This window comes from Lepidochelys kempii, chromosome 18, assembly GCF_965140265.1.
Source record: "Lepidochelys kempii isolate rLepKem1 chromosome 18, rLepKem1.hap2, whole genome shotgun sequence".
NCBI classification, from domain to species: Eukaryota; Metazoa; Chordata; order Testudines; family Cheloniidae; genus Lepidochelys; species Lepidochelys kempii.
This window is the reverse complement of record NC_133273.1, coordinates 2437726-2455206: the sequence shown is the minus strand read 5'-3', so window position 1 is coordinate 2455206 and position 17481 is coordinate 2437726. Positions and strand designations below refer to the sequence as shown.

At 52.5% G+C, this 17481-nt stretch overlaps 1 protein-coding gene across 17 annotated transcripts in view; it reads left to right on the top strand.

The window, feature by feature from the left end:
* Positions 1 to 17481, top strand: part of RAP1GAP (RAP1 GTPase activating protein) — a 185431-nt gene that overhangs the window by 95359 nt on the left and 72591 nt on the right. For 16 of the 17 annotated variants that reach the window (XM_073316419.1, XM_073316415.1, XM_073316416.1 and 13 more), the window contains exon 3: positions 4054 to 4132. The exons of the other annotated variant lie outside the window; for it this stretch is intronic. Coding sequence is in view for 15 of the 16 variants with exons in the window: in XM_073316415.1 (XP_073172516.1) it covers positions 4054 to 4132 (79 nt within the window). In the remaining variant the exon portion in view is untranslated. The remainder of the gene's footprint in view (positions 1 to 4053; positions 4133 to 17481) is intronic. 17 annotated transcript variants of the gene reach the window in all.

Here is a 17481-nt window from a genome sequence, read left to right as displayed (position 1 = left end):
CTATGTAAAATCCCAGAGTCCAGACAATTCTGGTGCTTGTATTTTGCCTGTTGCTAGTGTGTTGTTGGGAAAGGGTGAAGCAACTCTGTGTAATCAGGGTGAGATCCTAGCTGGGGCACAAGGAGAGCATGAAGGTGATGTGATTGTGTTACCTACTGAGGGTGTGGAAACCTGTAGCAAGAAGGAAAAGATTCCTGAACTTGCGTGTGGCAAAGGGAAGGAGAATGCTTCTGACCTTTTATCTAGGAAGTCTGTAAGTTTGCCTGAAAGGGGATTGTGTCGGAATCTGCCTGATGGACCAGAGGTAATTCTGGATGTAAGGGAGACCCAGAAAGAGTCTGTTGTTGCTCAGGAAAGTGTTCCTCTAGAGCAAGCCCTCGGTGAAGAGGGTAAGGGAAGAATTTCTGTGAAGGGTGAATTGTTGCATAGAAAAGCCCTAGGGAAAGGAATCCTCATGGAGTCTTTGCAAGCAGTTTGCTGCAACTGAAGGGTGTGAAAGTGGTTTAATCAAGGAAAAAGAAAAGGAGGACTTGTGGCACCTTAGAGACTAACCAATTTATTTGAGCATAAGCTTTCGTGAGCTACAGCTCACTTCATCGGATGCATACCGTGGAAACTGCAGCAGACTTTATATATACTTGTATATATATATATATTTGTATATATAAAGTCTGCTGCAGTTTCCACGGTATGCATCCGATGAAGTGAGCTGTAGCTCACGAAAGCTCATGCTCAAATAAATTGGTTAGTCTCTAAGGTGCCACAAGTCCTCTTTTTCTTTTTGCGAATACAGACTAACACGGCTGCTACTCTGAAATTAATCAAGGAAGTTTCAGTTCCTAACAGCCAGAAATTTTCTGTTGTGAATGGATCCACCGACTTTCCTGTTGAAGGATTCAGTGTGGATAGCTTTGAGAAGGTCTCAGATGCAGTGAAAGCTGTTAAGGAAGTTAAACAGTCCGATAATCAAGTGGCTGTGTTTGGCCAGCTTGTTGGGGAGACAAGGTTGTGGAGAAGGGGATGTCTCCATGCTAGTTCTGTAAGTGAACAGTATGTGGCCCAGGTCAAGATGGGGGCTCTTAACCAAGAGAGCCCAAATTGCAGCCCTCCAGACTGGAGCACTGGGAGAAGACCCAACCCCAGTTTGACCCCCGGGGGGTTTTGGGGTGGCAAAAGGGCATGGGCCGCATAAACCTTCCCACATGCGGCATGCGAGTGCTATCGACCACCCCCGACCTATGGGAGGGCATGAAACTGGAAGGGCCTGGTGTAATTCCCACCAAGGAATGGGAGAGATGCTGGGGCATTCATGGGAACGTTGGTGGCTTCGAACTTCCCCAGGTCACTGGCTAAAGTGACCCCGCTCAGTTCGGTCTCGAAGGCAGGAGAGATGTGACGAAGTGGGACGGTTCTTAATGTTTCCTCTGAATAGTGTGGGGATGCCTCAGTTTCCCCTATGCAGTTCTTAAGTATCTAGGTGGTGGGTGTCATGGAGTCCCTGGGCGATGCTCTGGAACTGCTCCCCATGAAGCCAGTCAGGACTCTGGGGAAGTCTCCTTTCTGTGAGCAGCCTGTCTTCAGGACACACAGCTCACACAGCTTCCACCTTCCTGGGTCTGACCTCGGAGCATTCAGCATCCTCTGCCCCTCCGTGCACTTCCCACAGCGAGTCTGCCCAGGCGGGGTCCTGGGGAAGCCAGAGGGTCCTGCCCCCCAACTCTGCAGTCAGACGTGACTCTCAGCCAGCCAGTAAAACAGAGGTTTATTAGACGACAGGAACATGGTCTAAAACAGACCTTGTAGGTGCAGAGAACCGGACCCCTCAGCTGGGTCCATTTTGGGGGGCAGTGAGCCAGACAACCACTTCTGCACTTCACTCCATGTCCCAGCCAGCCCCAAACTGAAACTCTCTCCAGCCCCTCCTCCTCTGGGCTTTGTCCCTTTCCTGGGCCAGGAGGTCACCGGATTCCTTTGTTCTCCAACCCTTTAGCTCTCACCTTGCAGGGGGGAAGGGCCCAGGCCATCAGTTGCCAGGAAATAGGGTGTCGGCCATTCTCTGTGTCCAGACCCCTGCACACACCTGCCCTCTAGGGCTCTGCAACGATCATACACCCTTATCCCACCACCTAGAGACTTAAGAACTGCCTAGGGGAAACTGAGGCACCCCCACACTATTCAGAGGAAACATTAAGAACAGTCCCACTTCGTCACAGTGGGATAAGGGTGCGTAATCCTTGCAGAGCCCATGGCTCTGCACATGTGGCCCATGGGACCCTCCTGCCCGGCCCCTGAGCCCCTGGCCTGGGAGGCTGTCCCCCGGCCCCTCCCCCGCTGTCCCCCTCCCCGCAGCCTCAGCTCACTGTACTGCTGGTGCGATGCTCCGGGCAGGGGGCTGCGAGCTCCTGGGACAGAGCAGCTGCAGAGCCTGGCCTGACCTGGTCTCTGTGCTGCGCGGTGAGGGGGCAGGAGAAGGGCGGGCTGGCTAGAGGGCAGGAGAGTTTGAGGGGGTGGGGGCGTGGATAGGGGTCAGGGCGGTCAGAGGGCGGGGAGCAGGGGAGTTGAATGGGGGCGGGGTCCAGGGGGTGGTCAGGGAGCGGGGGGTAGATGGGGCAGGGGTCCCGGGGGGGCAGTCAGGAAGGAGAGGAGGGGTTGGATGGGGCGGAGGGGGGAAGTTAGGGGCAGGGGGGGCAGGGGCAGTTAGGGGACAGGGAGAAGAGGTGGTTGGATGGGACAGGGGTCCCGGGGGGGCGCGTCAGGGAGGCAAGAAGCAGGGTGGGGTCGGATAGGGGGTGGGGGCTGGGCCACGCCTGGCTGTTTGGGGACTCAGTCCGGAGCCTCCCCTAACCGGACCTCCATACAATTTCTGAAACCCGATGCGCCCTCAGGCCAAAACGTTTGCCTGCCCCTGCCCTAGTGGGAGGAGGGGGTGACAGAGCGTGGCCCCTGCGTTCAGGGAGCAGGAGAGCAAGGCTCACTGGCGCAGGGTCTACGTGGCAGTTAGAAGGATTTCACTGACTGCAGAGCATGGTAGCCCTGCCCCGTCATTGCTGGTGAGCCCGTCCAGCGGTGCCAGCATTAATATTTGCTGGAGGACGGCAAACTCAGCTGGCCTGCCCATCAGTGGGTCTGAGCAGCAAGGGCTCCCTGCACTGGGATCTGTGGCTCCTGCATGCTGAGAACCAGGCCATGTGGATTCTTTGCCGTGGGGCAGTGAAAATGCACCCCAGAGCTTGGCGCTGCCCTGTTGGGTGCCTCCAGTGAGAGCACCGCTGCCCAGACCAGATGCTCCATGTGGGAGCAGACAATGATGCATGCTGCGATCTGTGGCTCGGTGTGCTGCCTGAGAGCCGGGGAGCTGTAATCTGCTTCCCCTCAGGCCATCCAGCAGGCAGGTTTCTCAGGCTGGGGGCTGAGCTGTCGCCCTCGTTTTCACCTGGGCAGAGTTCCCAGTTCAATTCCTCAAAGTTGCAGTGGCATGAAGGTGTGCCGGTGTGAGCCCCTCGTCGCTAGTACCAGCTGCCTGGATAATAACCCAGTCTCCTTCGCAGCGAGGCAACTGCTGTTGCTCCTCCTGAGGGTGGCAGTTCAGCAGCTCTCTGCGTGGCCCTGGCCAGGGGTGATGGCTGGGGGAACGCAGGTTGCAGTCCACTAGCCAGACGCAAGGTACCAGGTGCAGAAGTTGGAGCATCTGTTGCAGTCCATGGAGCAGCTGCGCTCTCCACTGGCTGCTTCAGTAGCGTGTTTGTAACTTATCCGGTCCAGCTTGCTGCTGATGCACTTTCCTGGGGATCTTCATGAAATGCAAGTGACCTGAAGCCAGCTCCTGGTGGGCCCCTCCAGCGCCGCGTCTCTCCTGGACGCGTTACCAGGCTGCGTCTCCCCTCTGATGTGGCAGCTGAGCGGCACCTGGTGGCTCCCCAGGACTACCCTTTCCTTGACTCCTTTGGGATCCCCACTGCTGGCCTCTCTCCTCCCAGCCCCTCCGGCTCCAGCCCAGCTGGAGAGGTCACAGCCATGGGGCCAGCTGTAATATGCGGGTTTCTTCTCTTTCAGGAAGAACCATGGGCCAAGCCAGTGTGTCTCACACACCGTAGAGCTGCCCTGGGTGGGCTCTGCTCCCCCCCACCCCAAGGTAAGAGTCCTCTCTGTACCCCCCCACATCATGGCACCTTCCCGAGTCCCCCGGGACACACTGCTGTGTGGGTCCCTGCAGCAGTGACCAAGCCGGGGGCCGTGGCTGCAGACAGCCCCTGGGCGGGGACACCCAAGCTGCTGGCTCTGCAGGGGGAGCGCTTGCCGTGGTAGGCAGTGGGATATAGTGGCCTAAGCAGGAGGCCTGGAGTCAGGACTCTGAGGTTGCACTCCCAGCCCTGCGTCTGACTCGTGAGCTTGGGCAAGTCCCTGCCCGCTCTGTGCCTCAGTTTCTATTTGTTGGAGGGTCTCGATACTGAGCTGCTGCCTGGGGCCTTTGATTAGTGGATGTGTGTACCACGGGTGAAGGTGTCCTGGGTAGGTCTCTGCAGCCTGGGCAGTCTGAGGGGGTAGCTGCCAGCTCCCCTCTGCACTGGTGCAACAGAGCCAAGCTCCCTCTAGCTGGGGTCGCTCCACTCCAGGACTTGTGCCAGCCCCTGGTGCTGGGGCTGGGCTCATGCTGGGCAGCAAGGAAAGGTTGTGTTTGCAGACTTGCATTCTAGTGTCCTGCTGAGGATTTTGTCCCAAGGACACTTCCCCCACACTGGCTAGGTGTCACGGAGGTTGGGGGACTCAGGACCCTGCAACCCCACTTCCTGCGATTCACCGTGACTCTCAGACACCCAGTAGAACAGAAGGTTTATTAGAAACGACAGGAACATAGTCCAGACCAGAGGTTAGGCATAAACAGGACCCCTTAGTCAGGTCCTTTTGGGGGGGGGGGGCTCCCTCCTCTTCCCCAGCCCACTCCAAAAATGAAACCCCCTCCAGCTGACTCCCCCAGCCTCCCCCCAGCTCCTCCTCCAGCCTTTGTCCAGTTTCCTGGGCAGAAGGTGTCACCTGGACCCAACCGCCCTCCCGGCTCAGGTGACAGCCAGTGAAGCCACCCCCTGCTATCTCATCACCGATCAGACAGTCCCAGTAAACTCCCCTGCCACATTCCTAGGTCAATCCTCCCCACTCAGTCCCTGCTGTCTCACAGTAGGTGAATGCCCCCAAAACACAGTGGGCCAGATTCAGGTCTGGGGTAACCCTGTTAGGGTCAGCAGAGCGACAGGAGGAGGATCTGGCCCGGCTTCTTCCTTCTGAAGAGTGCGCTGGTGGGATGGCTGGGATGCGGGACTGGCGTTTGGCTGTACGTTGTTAATGGGTGCTCTGCAGCTTTGTTATTATAGGGTCATTGGAGGACGTTAGAGCTATACCTTCCGGTTTGTTATTGTAGGGTTGCCCACAATGCATCCTGCCTTGTTATTTTAGGGTCTCTTGTGAATGATGGGCTAGGCGTTCCGGTTTGTTATTGTAGGGTCTTTTGTGGACGCTGGGGCTGTGCACGCTGGTTTGTGATTGTGAAGACTGGGGGTGCACCCTCACATGTGCTGCTGTGTCCTGGCACCAGTCCGCTGTGCCAGTACATGGGGTGGCTTGCAGGCTCGGGGATGCCAGATTAATTCAGGAGTAGTTGGTTTCTCATGGGGCTGAACCTCACTCCAGACCCCCTGCCCAGCCTGGAGCCCGAGAGTGCCTCGTACTCGTGTCAGACACACACTGCTGGCCAGCAGAGCTCCATGTGTAGTTGAGTCCAGGTCCCTGAGCTGATCTTGAATCCAGCATTGCCTAAGGCTCCCTCCCCTCTCCCCCCACGGCCTCCTCATGCCACTCCCTGGCTCCCTTTCTTCAGGCCCCTCCTTCCCTCTTCATGCCCAGGCCCTCCCCCATTTGCCCCAGCTGATCCCCCATGCAGTATTTGAAAGGGAAATGAGTGCAGGGCAGAGGTGGGAGCCTGCAGCTCTGCCTGGTGCTGGGGCCTGCCTAGAGGGCAGAGGGTTCTGGCCCTTGCCAGCCAGCCCTGGACCTGCCCTGTCCCTGCTTCACCAGCCTGGCTTATAGAGTGGGTGCCAGGGCAGGGGGCGAGGATGAGCATCAGAGATGGCACACACCCATCACCAAGCCCAGCTCCTGACAGGACAGGGTCCCTCCCTTTGGTGCCATGTCCTCAGAGACCCAGGGTGACTGCAGGAGAGCTGTGGACAAGGGCACTGGTCCCTCCTTGTTGGCTGAAATGATGTATCAGAGGACGTGACCCAGAAGCCCATTGCCCATTTCCCTGCCACATCATGTTCTAAGCCCCACTCTGCTTTGCTGTCTTCTCACACCCCAAGGTGTCGCCCACTGTGGGCAGGGTCAGTGCCCCTGCCAACCCCAAATGGCAGCCTGCATCTGTCACACCCAGGGTTCTGATCTCTCTGACTCCTTGTGGGTTAATTGTGGAGTGAAGTTTAGGGAGACCAGAGTAGCCAGAGTTCTGAGGAAATCCACAGCTTCTCCTAAGGGATCCAGGCCCAGCCAGTCCTCAGCCTGGATACCCTCTGTAAGTCCTGCAGCCACTCGGGTTGGTTTTCTTTACTGGCAGGTTTTCATCTGTATACCCTCAGGATGCTAATTGCTCCTGGGTCTGTTTCTCCCCTGGGGCCAGACTCAAAGAGCCTTGAAGCAAATAGAAAGACTCTTGTTGACTGTTTAGTGCTCGTTTTTTTTCTCCTAATCTTTCTTTGACTCAGGACTATAGTTAGCCTTATGCAATGAGAATTGCCGGGATTGCTTTCAGAAGATCAGTATCAGGTTTGCTTCCCTCTTAACCACCTGGGCCCACTTCAGCTCTCGGTGATGTTTCAGATCTTGTTGGCAGAGGTTCACAAGGTCTGTCCTCTCTCTCCCCCTGCACTCCTGGTATGGGTTGTCTGGACTTGCTGATTTGAGGCTGTAGGTTAACGTAACATAAGAGTATGTTTTCCAGAGTTCTGTGTAAGCTCGAAAGCTTGTCTCGCTCACCAATAGAAGACAGTCCATTAAAAGATATTTGCTCACCCATAAGAATGGCCATAGTGGGTCAGACCAATGGTCCATCTAGCCCAGTGTCCTGTCTGCCGACAGTGGCTGGTGCCAGATGCATCATAGAATCATAGAATATCAGGGTTGGAAGGGACCTCAGGAGGTCATCTAGTCCAACCCCCTGCTCAAAGCAGGACCAAGCCCCAACTAAATCATCCCAGCCAGGGCTTTGTCAAGCCTGACCTTAAAAATATCTAAGGAAGGAGATTCCACCACCTCCCTAGGTAACGCATTCCAGTGTTTCATCACCCTCCTAGTGAAAAAGTTTTTCCTAATATCCAACCTAAACCTCCCCCACTGCAACTTGAGACCATTACTCCTCGTTCTGTCATCAGCTACCACTGAGAACAGTCTAGAGCCATCCTCTTTGGAACCCCCTTTCAGGTAGTTGAAAGCAGCTATCAAATCCCCCCTCATTCTTCTCTTCCGCAGACTAAACATCCCCAGTTCCCTCAGTCTCTCCTCATAAGTCATGTGTTCCAGTCCCCTAATAATTTTTGTTGCCCTCCGCTGGATGCTTTCCAATTTTTCCACATCCTTCTTGTAGTGTGGGGCCCAAAAGTGGACACAGTACTCCAGATGAGGCCTCACCAATGTCGAATAGAGGGGAACGATCACATCCCTTCATCTGCTGGCAATACCCCTTCATATACATCCCAAAATGCCATTGGCCTTCTTGGCAACAAGGGCACATTGTTGACTCATATCCAGCTTCTTGTCCACTGTAACCCCTAGGTCCTTTTCCGCAGAACTGCTGCCGAGCCATTCAGTCCCTAGTCTGTAGTGGTGCATGGGATTCTTCCGTCTGAAATGCAGGACTCTGCACTTGTCCTTGTTGAACCTCATCAGATTTCTTTTGGCCCAATCCTCCAATTTGTCTGGGTCCCTCTGTATTCTATCCCTACCCTCCCTACCTCTCCTCCCAGTTTAGTGTCATCTGCAAACTTGCTGAGGGTGCAATCCACACCATCCTCCGGATCATTTATGAAGATATTGAACAAAACTGGCCCCAGGACCAACCCTTGGGGCACTCCACTTGATACCGGCTGCCAACTAGACATGGAGCCATTGATCACTACCCGTTGAGCCCGACAATCTAGCCAACTTTCTATCCACCTTGTAGTCCATTCATCCAGCCCATACTTCTTTCACTTGCTGGCAAGAATACTGTGGGAGGCCGTATCAAAAGCTTTGCTAAAGTCAAGGAACAACACGTCCACCGCTTTCCCGTCATCCACAGAGCCAATTATCTCATCATAGAAGGCAATTAGTTTAGTCAGGCATGATTTGCCCTTGCTGAATCCATGCTGACTGTTCCTGATCACTTTCCTCTCCTCTAAGTGCTTCAGAAGTGATTCCTTGCAGACCTGCTCCATGATTTTTCCAGGGACCGAGGTGAGGCTGACTGGCCTGTAGTTCCCAGGATCCTCCTTCTTCCCTTTTTTAAAGATGGGCACTACATTAGCTTTTTTCCAGTCATCCGGGACTTCCCCTGATGGCCATGAGTTTTCAAAGATAATGGCCAATGGCTCTGCAATCACATCCGCCAACTCCTTTAGCACTCTCGGATGCAGCGCATCTGGCCCCATGGACTTGTGCTCGTCCAGCTTTTCTAAATGGTCCCGAACCACTTCAGGTGCATGTGCATGTCAGGAGCTGTGGGAGGAAGTTGTGCTGTTGGAGAGGCTGAGTAGTACACACCACATCAGGCACAAGAAAGGAGGCCCTGAGGAAAGGGTGAAGTGGAGCTTAAAGAAATGAGGGTTGCTGTGGGGAAAGTAGCCCAGGGAATTGTACGTGTCATGTTTCTAAAAGGTCAGCTACCATAGCTGATACTATTAGGGTCCCTGGGCTGGAGCCCGGAGTAGAGGGTGGGCCTGGGCTCCCCCCCCACCTTTGCCCCCGGATTAATCACTGAGACTGGGAGACAACAGAGACTGTGCAAGGAAGGATAACTTCTCCTCACCTCCCTTGCTGGCTTATGATGAAAATAGCTCAGTAGACTGTGACCCTTGTCTCTAGAGAAAGAAGGGTTACATGGAGGGTCACAGTGAGCCTCTGAGGCTAGCGAAATCCGCCAGGAAAGACGGGACCCACGGAGGCAAGGACAGAGCTTTGTCACAACTGGTGTAAGAAGTGGGATTTCGTTCACAGTGTGGCGGAAGAAAGAGGTTTTAAAAAAAGTGCACTGGGGTTTTGGATTTTTTTTTTTTGGTTTTTGTTTGTTTGTTTTGTACCACAATGGAGGAGGTGGTAAGAGCTCTGGTACAAGCCACGGCAGCCCAGCAGGAGGCCACCCGGGTTCAGGCAATGGCACAACAGGAGTCTATGCGGGTACAGCAGGAAACCAATCAATTATTGATGAGCCAGGCGACCCAAGATCGTGCCCTCTTGAGAGAGGTGGTGGACCAGCTGAAGATCCTCACCACCGAGGCCCGGGGATCCGATGGGACGCGAACCCTGAGGGCCACTGGTTGTCTGCCAAAGATGACATCAGGAGATGATGTAGAGGCATATCTCCTCTCATTCAAAAGGACTGCTCAGCGTGAGGCGTGGCCCCAGGAGCAGTGGGCCAGCATTCTCACCCCTTTTTTGTGTGGAGAGGCCCAGAAGGCCTACTTTGACTTGCCTGCCATGGATGCCACTGACTATACCTTTCTGAAGGCAGAGATCCTAGCACGATCAGGGATAACAGCAGTGGTAAGGGCCCTGAGGTTCCATGAGTGGAAATACCAGGAGAACAAACCCCCGAGGTCCCAGCTATTAGACCTCATACACTTTGCACAGAAGTGGTTACAGCCCGAGCTGTGCAGGCTGGAGGAGATTTTGGAGACCTTGGTCATCGACCATTACATGCGGGGACTGCCGCCAGATCTCTGCAAATGGGTAGGCCAGAATGATCCATCCACATACAACGAGATGATCACACTGGTAGAAAGATGGATGACAGCCAGGGAACTGACCCGACTACCCAAGGAAGGCCCCTTTCGAAGCAAGCACCCGACCCTGACCCTGGAAGGTTGGGCAGCCAAACCCCTGGGGAGTCGTAGGTGGAAGAAGGGGGGGGGGGCTGAAAACCAGCGGGGACCCCAGAAGGAAGGGATTGGCCTGAGTGGGGGGAACCCCCGGACTAAACCCCTAACCCCCAGGATAGGGGAGTGATTAAAAGCAATTATAGATGTTATGCATGTGGGGAGTGGGGACACATAGCAGCACAGTGTCCCAGCACTGAGGAGTCTACGCAATGTAACTTGGGGGATTGGGAGGTCCCATGCTCCTTTATCCACCTCGCGGGGGTCGCATTAGCCTCACATAATTACACCAGGACAGTGAGGATAAATGGAGCAGAGACTACAGTGTTTGTGGACTCTGGGAGTGCTATCACCCTCATATCGGGTAAGCTGGTAAAAAATAGTCAGCTGTTACAAGCCAAACGCGTAGCAGTAAGGTGCATGCATGGGGCCGTGAGCCATTACCCCACCATCCCAGTGGAGATAGAGGTTCCGGGAAACCGCATTGAGGTGTCTGTGGGCGTAGTTCCTAAACTTCCATATCCTGTAGTCATTGGGAGGGGCTATCCAGGGTTTGATAATTTACTCCCCCTGGAGAGGCTGGAGGGAGGTGGGGACACTGAGGACAGCGGCTTGTCACCGGGGGAATGTCAACCCCCAATGTTCGCTGAGATTTCTCAGGATCTGTTCTCAGCCCCCCGAAAGACCCGGAAGACAAAAAAAGAGAGGAAGGCTGTGAAGGCCTTGGGATCCCGGATCCTGACCCAGGGCCAGAAGACTTCCCTCATAGGCCGATGGATGCAAGCAGCCAACAGAGAAACTTCCACCACAGAAGGTGAGCCAGAAGCTGTCCCCAGCCATGACGGCCGCGAGCCATTGGAAGAAGCAGAAGCCGGCCCCTGAGAGCTTGGGCAGTTTAGTCCCGGGAGAGAGACTTTTGGGCGGGACCAGGCGGAGTACCCCAGATATGATAACGCCAGGAAAGAGGTGGCAGAGATCGATGGGATATCCACGGATGGGAAGGTCCCAGATCTTACTTTATAGTGAAGAAAGATCTCCTGTACCGCGTGGTGCAAATGCAGGAGCAAGAGATACAACAACTTCTGGTGCCACAAAAACATCAAAAAGCCATATTGAGTCTCGCCCACAGTCACCTGTTTGGAGGACACCTAGGGGTAGAGAAAACCCAGGCACGGATCCTGCGGAGGTTCTTCTGGCCAGGAGTACATGAAGATGTCCGGCGATACTGTACCTCTTGTCCAGAGTGTCAGTTACATAGCCCTCGCCCGCACTTGCGGGCTCCTTTGATACCTCTTCCAATAATAGAGGTTCCTGTCGAATGGATAGCCATGGATCTGGTAGAGCCCCTAGAGAAGACAGCTCGGGGCCACCAACATGTGCTTGTTGTACTGGACTATGCAACCCGGTACCCGGAAGCTGTTCTGCACAACACAGCTTCCAAGAAAAAGAAAAGGAGTACTTGTGGCACCTTAGAGACTAACCAATTTATTTGAGCATAAGCTTTCGTGAGCTACAGCTCACTTCATCGGATGCATGCCGTGGAAACTGCAGCAGACTTTATATATACACAGAGAATATGAAACAATACCTCCTCCCACCCCACTGTCCTGCTGGTAATAGCTTATCTAAAGTGATCATCACGTTGGGCCATTTCCAGCACAAATCCAGGTTTTCTCACCCTCCACCCCCCCACACAAATTCACTCTCCTGCTGGTGATAGCCCATCCAAAGTGACAACTCTTTACACAATGTGCATGATAATCAAGTTGGGCCATTTCCTGCACAAATCCAGGTTCTCTCACCCCCTCACCCCCCTCCCAAAAACCACACACACAAACTCACTATCCTGCTGGTAATAGCTCATCCAAAGTGACCATTCTCCCTACAATGTGCATGATAATCAAGGTGGGCCATTTCCAGCACAAATCCAGGTTTTCTCACACACCCCCCCCACCCCCATACACACACAAACTCACTCTCCTGCTGGTAATAGCTCATCCAAACTGACCACTCTCCCAAGTTTAAATCCAAGTTAAACCAGAACATCTGGGGGGGGGGGGTAGGAAAAAACAAGGGGAAATAGGCTACCTTGCATAATGACTTAGCCACTCCCAGTCTCTATTTAAGCCTAAATTAATAGTATCCAATTTGCAAATGAATTCCAATTCAGCAGTTTCTCGCTGGAGTCTGGATTTGAAGTTTTTTTGTTTTAAGATAGCGACCTTCATGTCTGTGATTGCGTGACCAGAGAGATTGAAGTGTTCTCTGACTGGTTTATGAATGTTATAATTCTTGACATCTGATTTGTGTCCATTTATTCTTTTACGTAGAATAAATTCTTCTACGTAAATTCTACGTATTCTTCTACGTAAAAGAATAAATGGACACAAATCAGATGTAAAGTGGACTGACGCAGCAGAGGGGGCATTTACAGACCATCAGACGGCCCTCTGTAATGACCCCGTACTCATAGCCCCAGACTTTAACAGGGAATTTATTTTACAAACAGATGCTTCCGAGGTGGGGTTGGGAGCAGTTCTGTTGCAAATGGTGGGAGAAGAGGAACACCCAATCCTCTACCTAAGCAGAAAGCTTCTCCCAAGAGAACAGAAATATGCAGTAGTTGAGAGAGAATGCCTTGCTGTCAAATGGGCTATGGAGACACTGCATTATTACCTCTTAGGCCGGCAATTTACTCTTGTGACGGACCATGCACCCCTCCAGTGGATGCAGCGGAATAAGGAAAAGAATGCAAGGGTCACCAGGTGGTTCTTATCCCTCCAACCATTCCAGTTCCACATACGGCACAGGGCTGCATGCCACCATGGCAATGCTGATGGTCTGTCACGAGCATACTGCCTGGCGTCCCAAGTTGCCTAGCTCTATGGTGTTGAGCGGGGGGGTGGGGAGGGAGGATATGTGACGGGGCAAGGCCAGATGGCTATAGAAAAGTAGTGGGAGATAGATATATTAGCTCCAGGCTAAACAAATCCCTGGTACCAGGTTAAGTGAAATGGAAGCTGCTCCAGGTCAATTAAGACACCTGGGGCCAATTAAGAACTTTCCAGAAGGCAGGGAGAAGGCTAGGTTGATTGGGACACCTGAAGCCAATCAGGGGCTGGCTGAAACTAGTTAAAAGCCTCCCAGTCAGTCAGGTGGGGGTGCATGTCAGGAGCTGTGGGAGGAAGTTATGCTGTTGGAGAGGCTGAGTAGTACACGCCATATCAGGCACAACGAAGGAGGCCCTGAGGTAAGGGTGAAGTGGAGATTGAGGAAGTGAGGGTTGCTGTGGGGAAAGTAGCCCAGGGAATTGTACATGTCATGTTTCTAAAAGGTCAGCTACCATAGCTGATACTATTAGGGTCCCTGGGCTGGAGCCCGGAGTAGAGGGTGGGCCCGGGCTCCCCCCCACCTTTGCCCCCTGGTTAATCACTGAGACTGGGAGACAACAGAGACTGTGCAAAGAAGGATAATTTCTCCTCTCCTCCCTCGTTGGCTAATGATGAAAATGGTTCAGTAGACTGTGACCCTTGTCTCTAGAGAAAGAAGGGTTACATGGAGGGTCACAGTGAGCCTCTGAGGCTAGCAAAATCCGCCAAGAAACGCGGGACCCACGGAGGGAAGGGCAGAGCTTTGTCACAGGACCGAATGGCTAGGTAGCAGTTCTGCAGAAAAGGACCTAGGGGTTACAGTCGATGAGAAGCTGGATATGAGTCAACAGTGTGCCCTTGTTGCCAAGAAGGCCAATGGCATTTTGGGATGTATGAGTACAGGCATTGCCAGTAGATCAAGGGACGTGATTGTTCCCCTCTATTCGACATTGGTGAGGCCTCATCTGGAGTACTGTGTCCACTTTTGGGCCCCACACTACAAGAAGGATGTGGATAAATTGGAGAGAGTCCAGCGAAGGGCAACAAAAATGATTAGGGGACTGGAACACATGACTTATGAGGAGAGGCTGAGGGAACCGGGATTGTTTAGTCTGCGGAAGAGAAGAATGAGGGGGGATTTGATAGCTGCTTTCAACTACCTGAAAGGGGGTTCAAAGAAGATGGCTCTAGACTGTTCTCAGTGGTAGCAGATTACAGAACGAGGAGTAATGGTCTCAAGTTGCAGTGGGGGAGTTTTAGGTTGGATATTAGGAAAAACTTTTTCAGTAGGAGGGTGGTAAAGCATTGGAATGTGTTACCTAGGGAGGTGGTGGAATCTCCTTCCTTAGAAGTTTTTAAGGTCAGGCTTGACAAAGCCCTGGCTGGGATGATTTAGTTGGGGATTGGTTCTGCTTTGAGCAGGGGGTTGGACTAGATGACCTCCTGAGGTCCCTTCCAACCCTGATATTCTATGATTCTCTTAATCGTAGCCTCTGAACCACACAGCCCCATAATCCAGGTGAAGGTGGCTGCAGAGGAGTCTGCACTATGTCTGCTGCAGGTGGCTCAGCGATGTGACCTCCAGCTGGGCCACATCTGAGCTTGGGGCTAGAGGAATGAACTCAGCAGGTGAAAGGAGGTGGGTGAGCGCAAAGGGCACCTGTACCACACACTCACCAGGGAGTTCCAGTACCAGCCTGGGCAGCACTGGGGAACAGGTTCTTTCCACATGCTGGGCATGTTTAACAAGGAAGCTGAGGAGCAGAACGCCTCACTAGCAGCAACATTAGACAACAGAGGAACCTGCCAGGAGCAGTCACCAGCCCCAGGGAGAGTGACGGCAGTGCTCGAGTCAGGTCCACTCCAAGATATGAGTCATGACGTCTGCCTCTCGGTTGCTTGCTGTGTGGCTGGCAGTTTGGTTCAAAACTCCTGGGGTCTGGCTGGTGCAGCTCCGAGATGAGTCTAATCCACAGGCTTCCTCGGAGCAACTCTCTGCTTTGATGAGTGTCTAAATGAGTATCCGATGAGTGTCTGATGGGGTCTAAATTAGCTGTTTCCACTGAAGAAAGAGATCTTGGAGTCATTGTGGATAGTTCTCTGAAAACATCCACTCAATGTGCAGCAGCAGTCAAAAAAGAGAACAGAATGTTGTGGGGGGAATCATGAAGAAGGGGAGAGAGAATAAGACAGAAAATATCATATTGCCTCTGTATAAATCCATGGTACATCCTCATCTTGAATAACGCATGCAGATGTGGTCGCCCCATCTCAAAAAACATACATTGGAAAAGGTTCAGAAAAGGACAACAGAAATGATGAGGGGTCTGGAATGGCTTCCATATGAGGAGAGATTAAAAAGACTGGGACTTTTCAGCTTGGAAAAGAGACGGCTAAGGGGGGATGTGATAGAGGCCTATGAAATCATGACTGGTGTAGAGAAAGTAGATAAGGAAGTGTTGTTTACTACTTCTCATAACACAAGAACTAGGGGTCACCAAATGAAATTAATAGGTAGCAGGTTTAAAACAAATAAAAGGAAGTATTTCTTCACACAATGCACAGTCAACCTGTGGAACTCCTTGCCAGAGGATGTTGTGAAGGCCAAGACCATAACAGGGTTCAAAAAAGAACTAGATAAATTCATGGAGGATAGGTCCATCAATAGCTATTAGCCAGGACGGGCAGGCAGGGATGGTGTCCCTAGCCTCTGTTTGGCAGAAGCTGGGAATGAGGGACAGGGGGTGGATCACTTGATGATTACCGGTTCTGTTCATTTCTTCTGGGGCACCTGGCACTGGCCACTGTCAGAAGACAGGATACTGGGCTAGATGGACCGCCTCCCCTCCCCCCCATTTTCCATATCCTCCTCACCCAGATGCCCAAGAACGCGCGGAGACCTCCGGGCACCCAGCCACTCCACTCCAGAGGATGGCCCAAGCAACAGAAGGCTGTCATGTTTGATTTTTAATGTGGCTACAATAAGCAATGTGGCATTGTCCTTCCCTCCTCCCCCACCCCACCCGGGCAACCTTGTCCATTATCTCATTTTTTAAAAGATTAATAAAGAAACAATGCATAGTTTCAAAATAATAGTTACTTTATTTCAAAGCGGGAGGGTGGTTGGTTTACAGGGAATTAAAATCAACAAAGGGGGTGGGTTTGCATCAAGGAGAAACGCACACTACTGTCACACTGAAGCCTGACTAGTCATGAAACTGATTTTCAAAGCCTCTCTGATGCACAGCACGCCTTACTGTGCTCTTCTAATCACCCTGGTGTTTGGCTGCTCAAAATCGGATGCCAGGCGATTTGACTCAACCTTCCACCCCACCATAAATGTCTCCCCCTTATTTTCGCAGATATTATGGAGCACACAGCAAGCAGCAATAACAATGGGAATGTTGGTTGCGCTGAGGTCTGACCTAGTCAGCAAACAGCATCAGTGAGCTTTTAAACGTCCAAAGGCACATTTGACCACCAGTCTGCATTTACTCAGCCTATAGTTGACCTGCTCCTTACTACTGTCCAGGCTTCATGAGCCATGGGAGCAAGGGACAGGCTGGGGTAGGTGTGACCACGCAGTGCTGCCGGCTGGGAGAGCAACCTGAGGCAGAAGCCTCCAGCTCGCATGATATTTTAGGCAGGACTGAATCCCCATAAGATGAAAGTTAAAGAAGAGAATGACCTGGAGTTGCTGGCTCCCATTTGGTGCTCTAAGAGGAGGATAGCTATGTCTGTCCAAGAGCCTCTGATCGACCTCACTGAGGTCTGCCAGGAGCATCCAGGAGATGTACATCGGCTATCAGTCCTACTGCACCATCTGCCGCGAATGCAAGGAGCTGCTGCTGTGTAGCAATGCAGTACCACATCTGCCAGCAGCACCCAGGAGACATACGGTGACGGTGAGCTGAGCGGGTTCCATGCTTGCCGTGGTATGGCGTCTGCATGGGTAACCCAGGAAAAAAGGCACAAAACGATTGTCTGCCATTGCTTTCATGGAGGGAGGGAGGGAGGAGGGCCTGATGACATGTACCCCAAACCACCCGCAACAATGTTTTTCCCCCATCAGGCATTGGGAGCTTAACCCAGAATTCCAATGGGCAGCGGAGACTTCGGGAACTGTGGGATAGCTACCCATCATGCAGTGCTCTGTAAGTTGATACTAGCCACGGTAGTGAGGATTCACTCCGCCGACTTAATGCGCTTAGTGTGGACATATGCAATTGACTGTATAAAATCAGTTTCTAAAAATCGACTTCTATAAAATCAACCTAATTTTGTAGTGTAGACAAGGCCAAAGTCAAGAGGCTGCAATCCTTAATCCTGAATGGGGTGTTGACTCTGAAACCTAGCGGTGTCAGTTTACATGCCAACATTTTTAACTTCTTCTTGCCAATCGTTTTAGCAGAACCATCCAGCTGATGTGCTTATCTATTGAGAACACTGGTCTAAGTGACAAACTTATTTGACCAAGCCCCCATTCTTTGCATCTATAC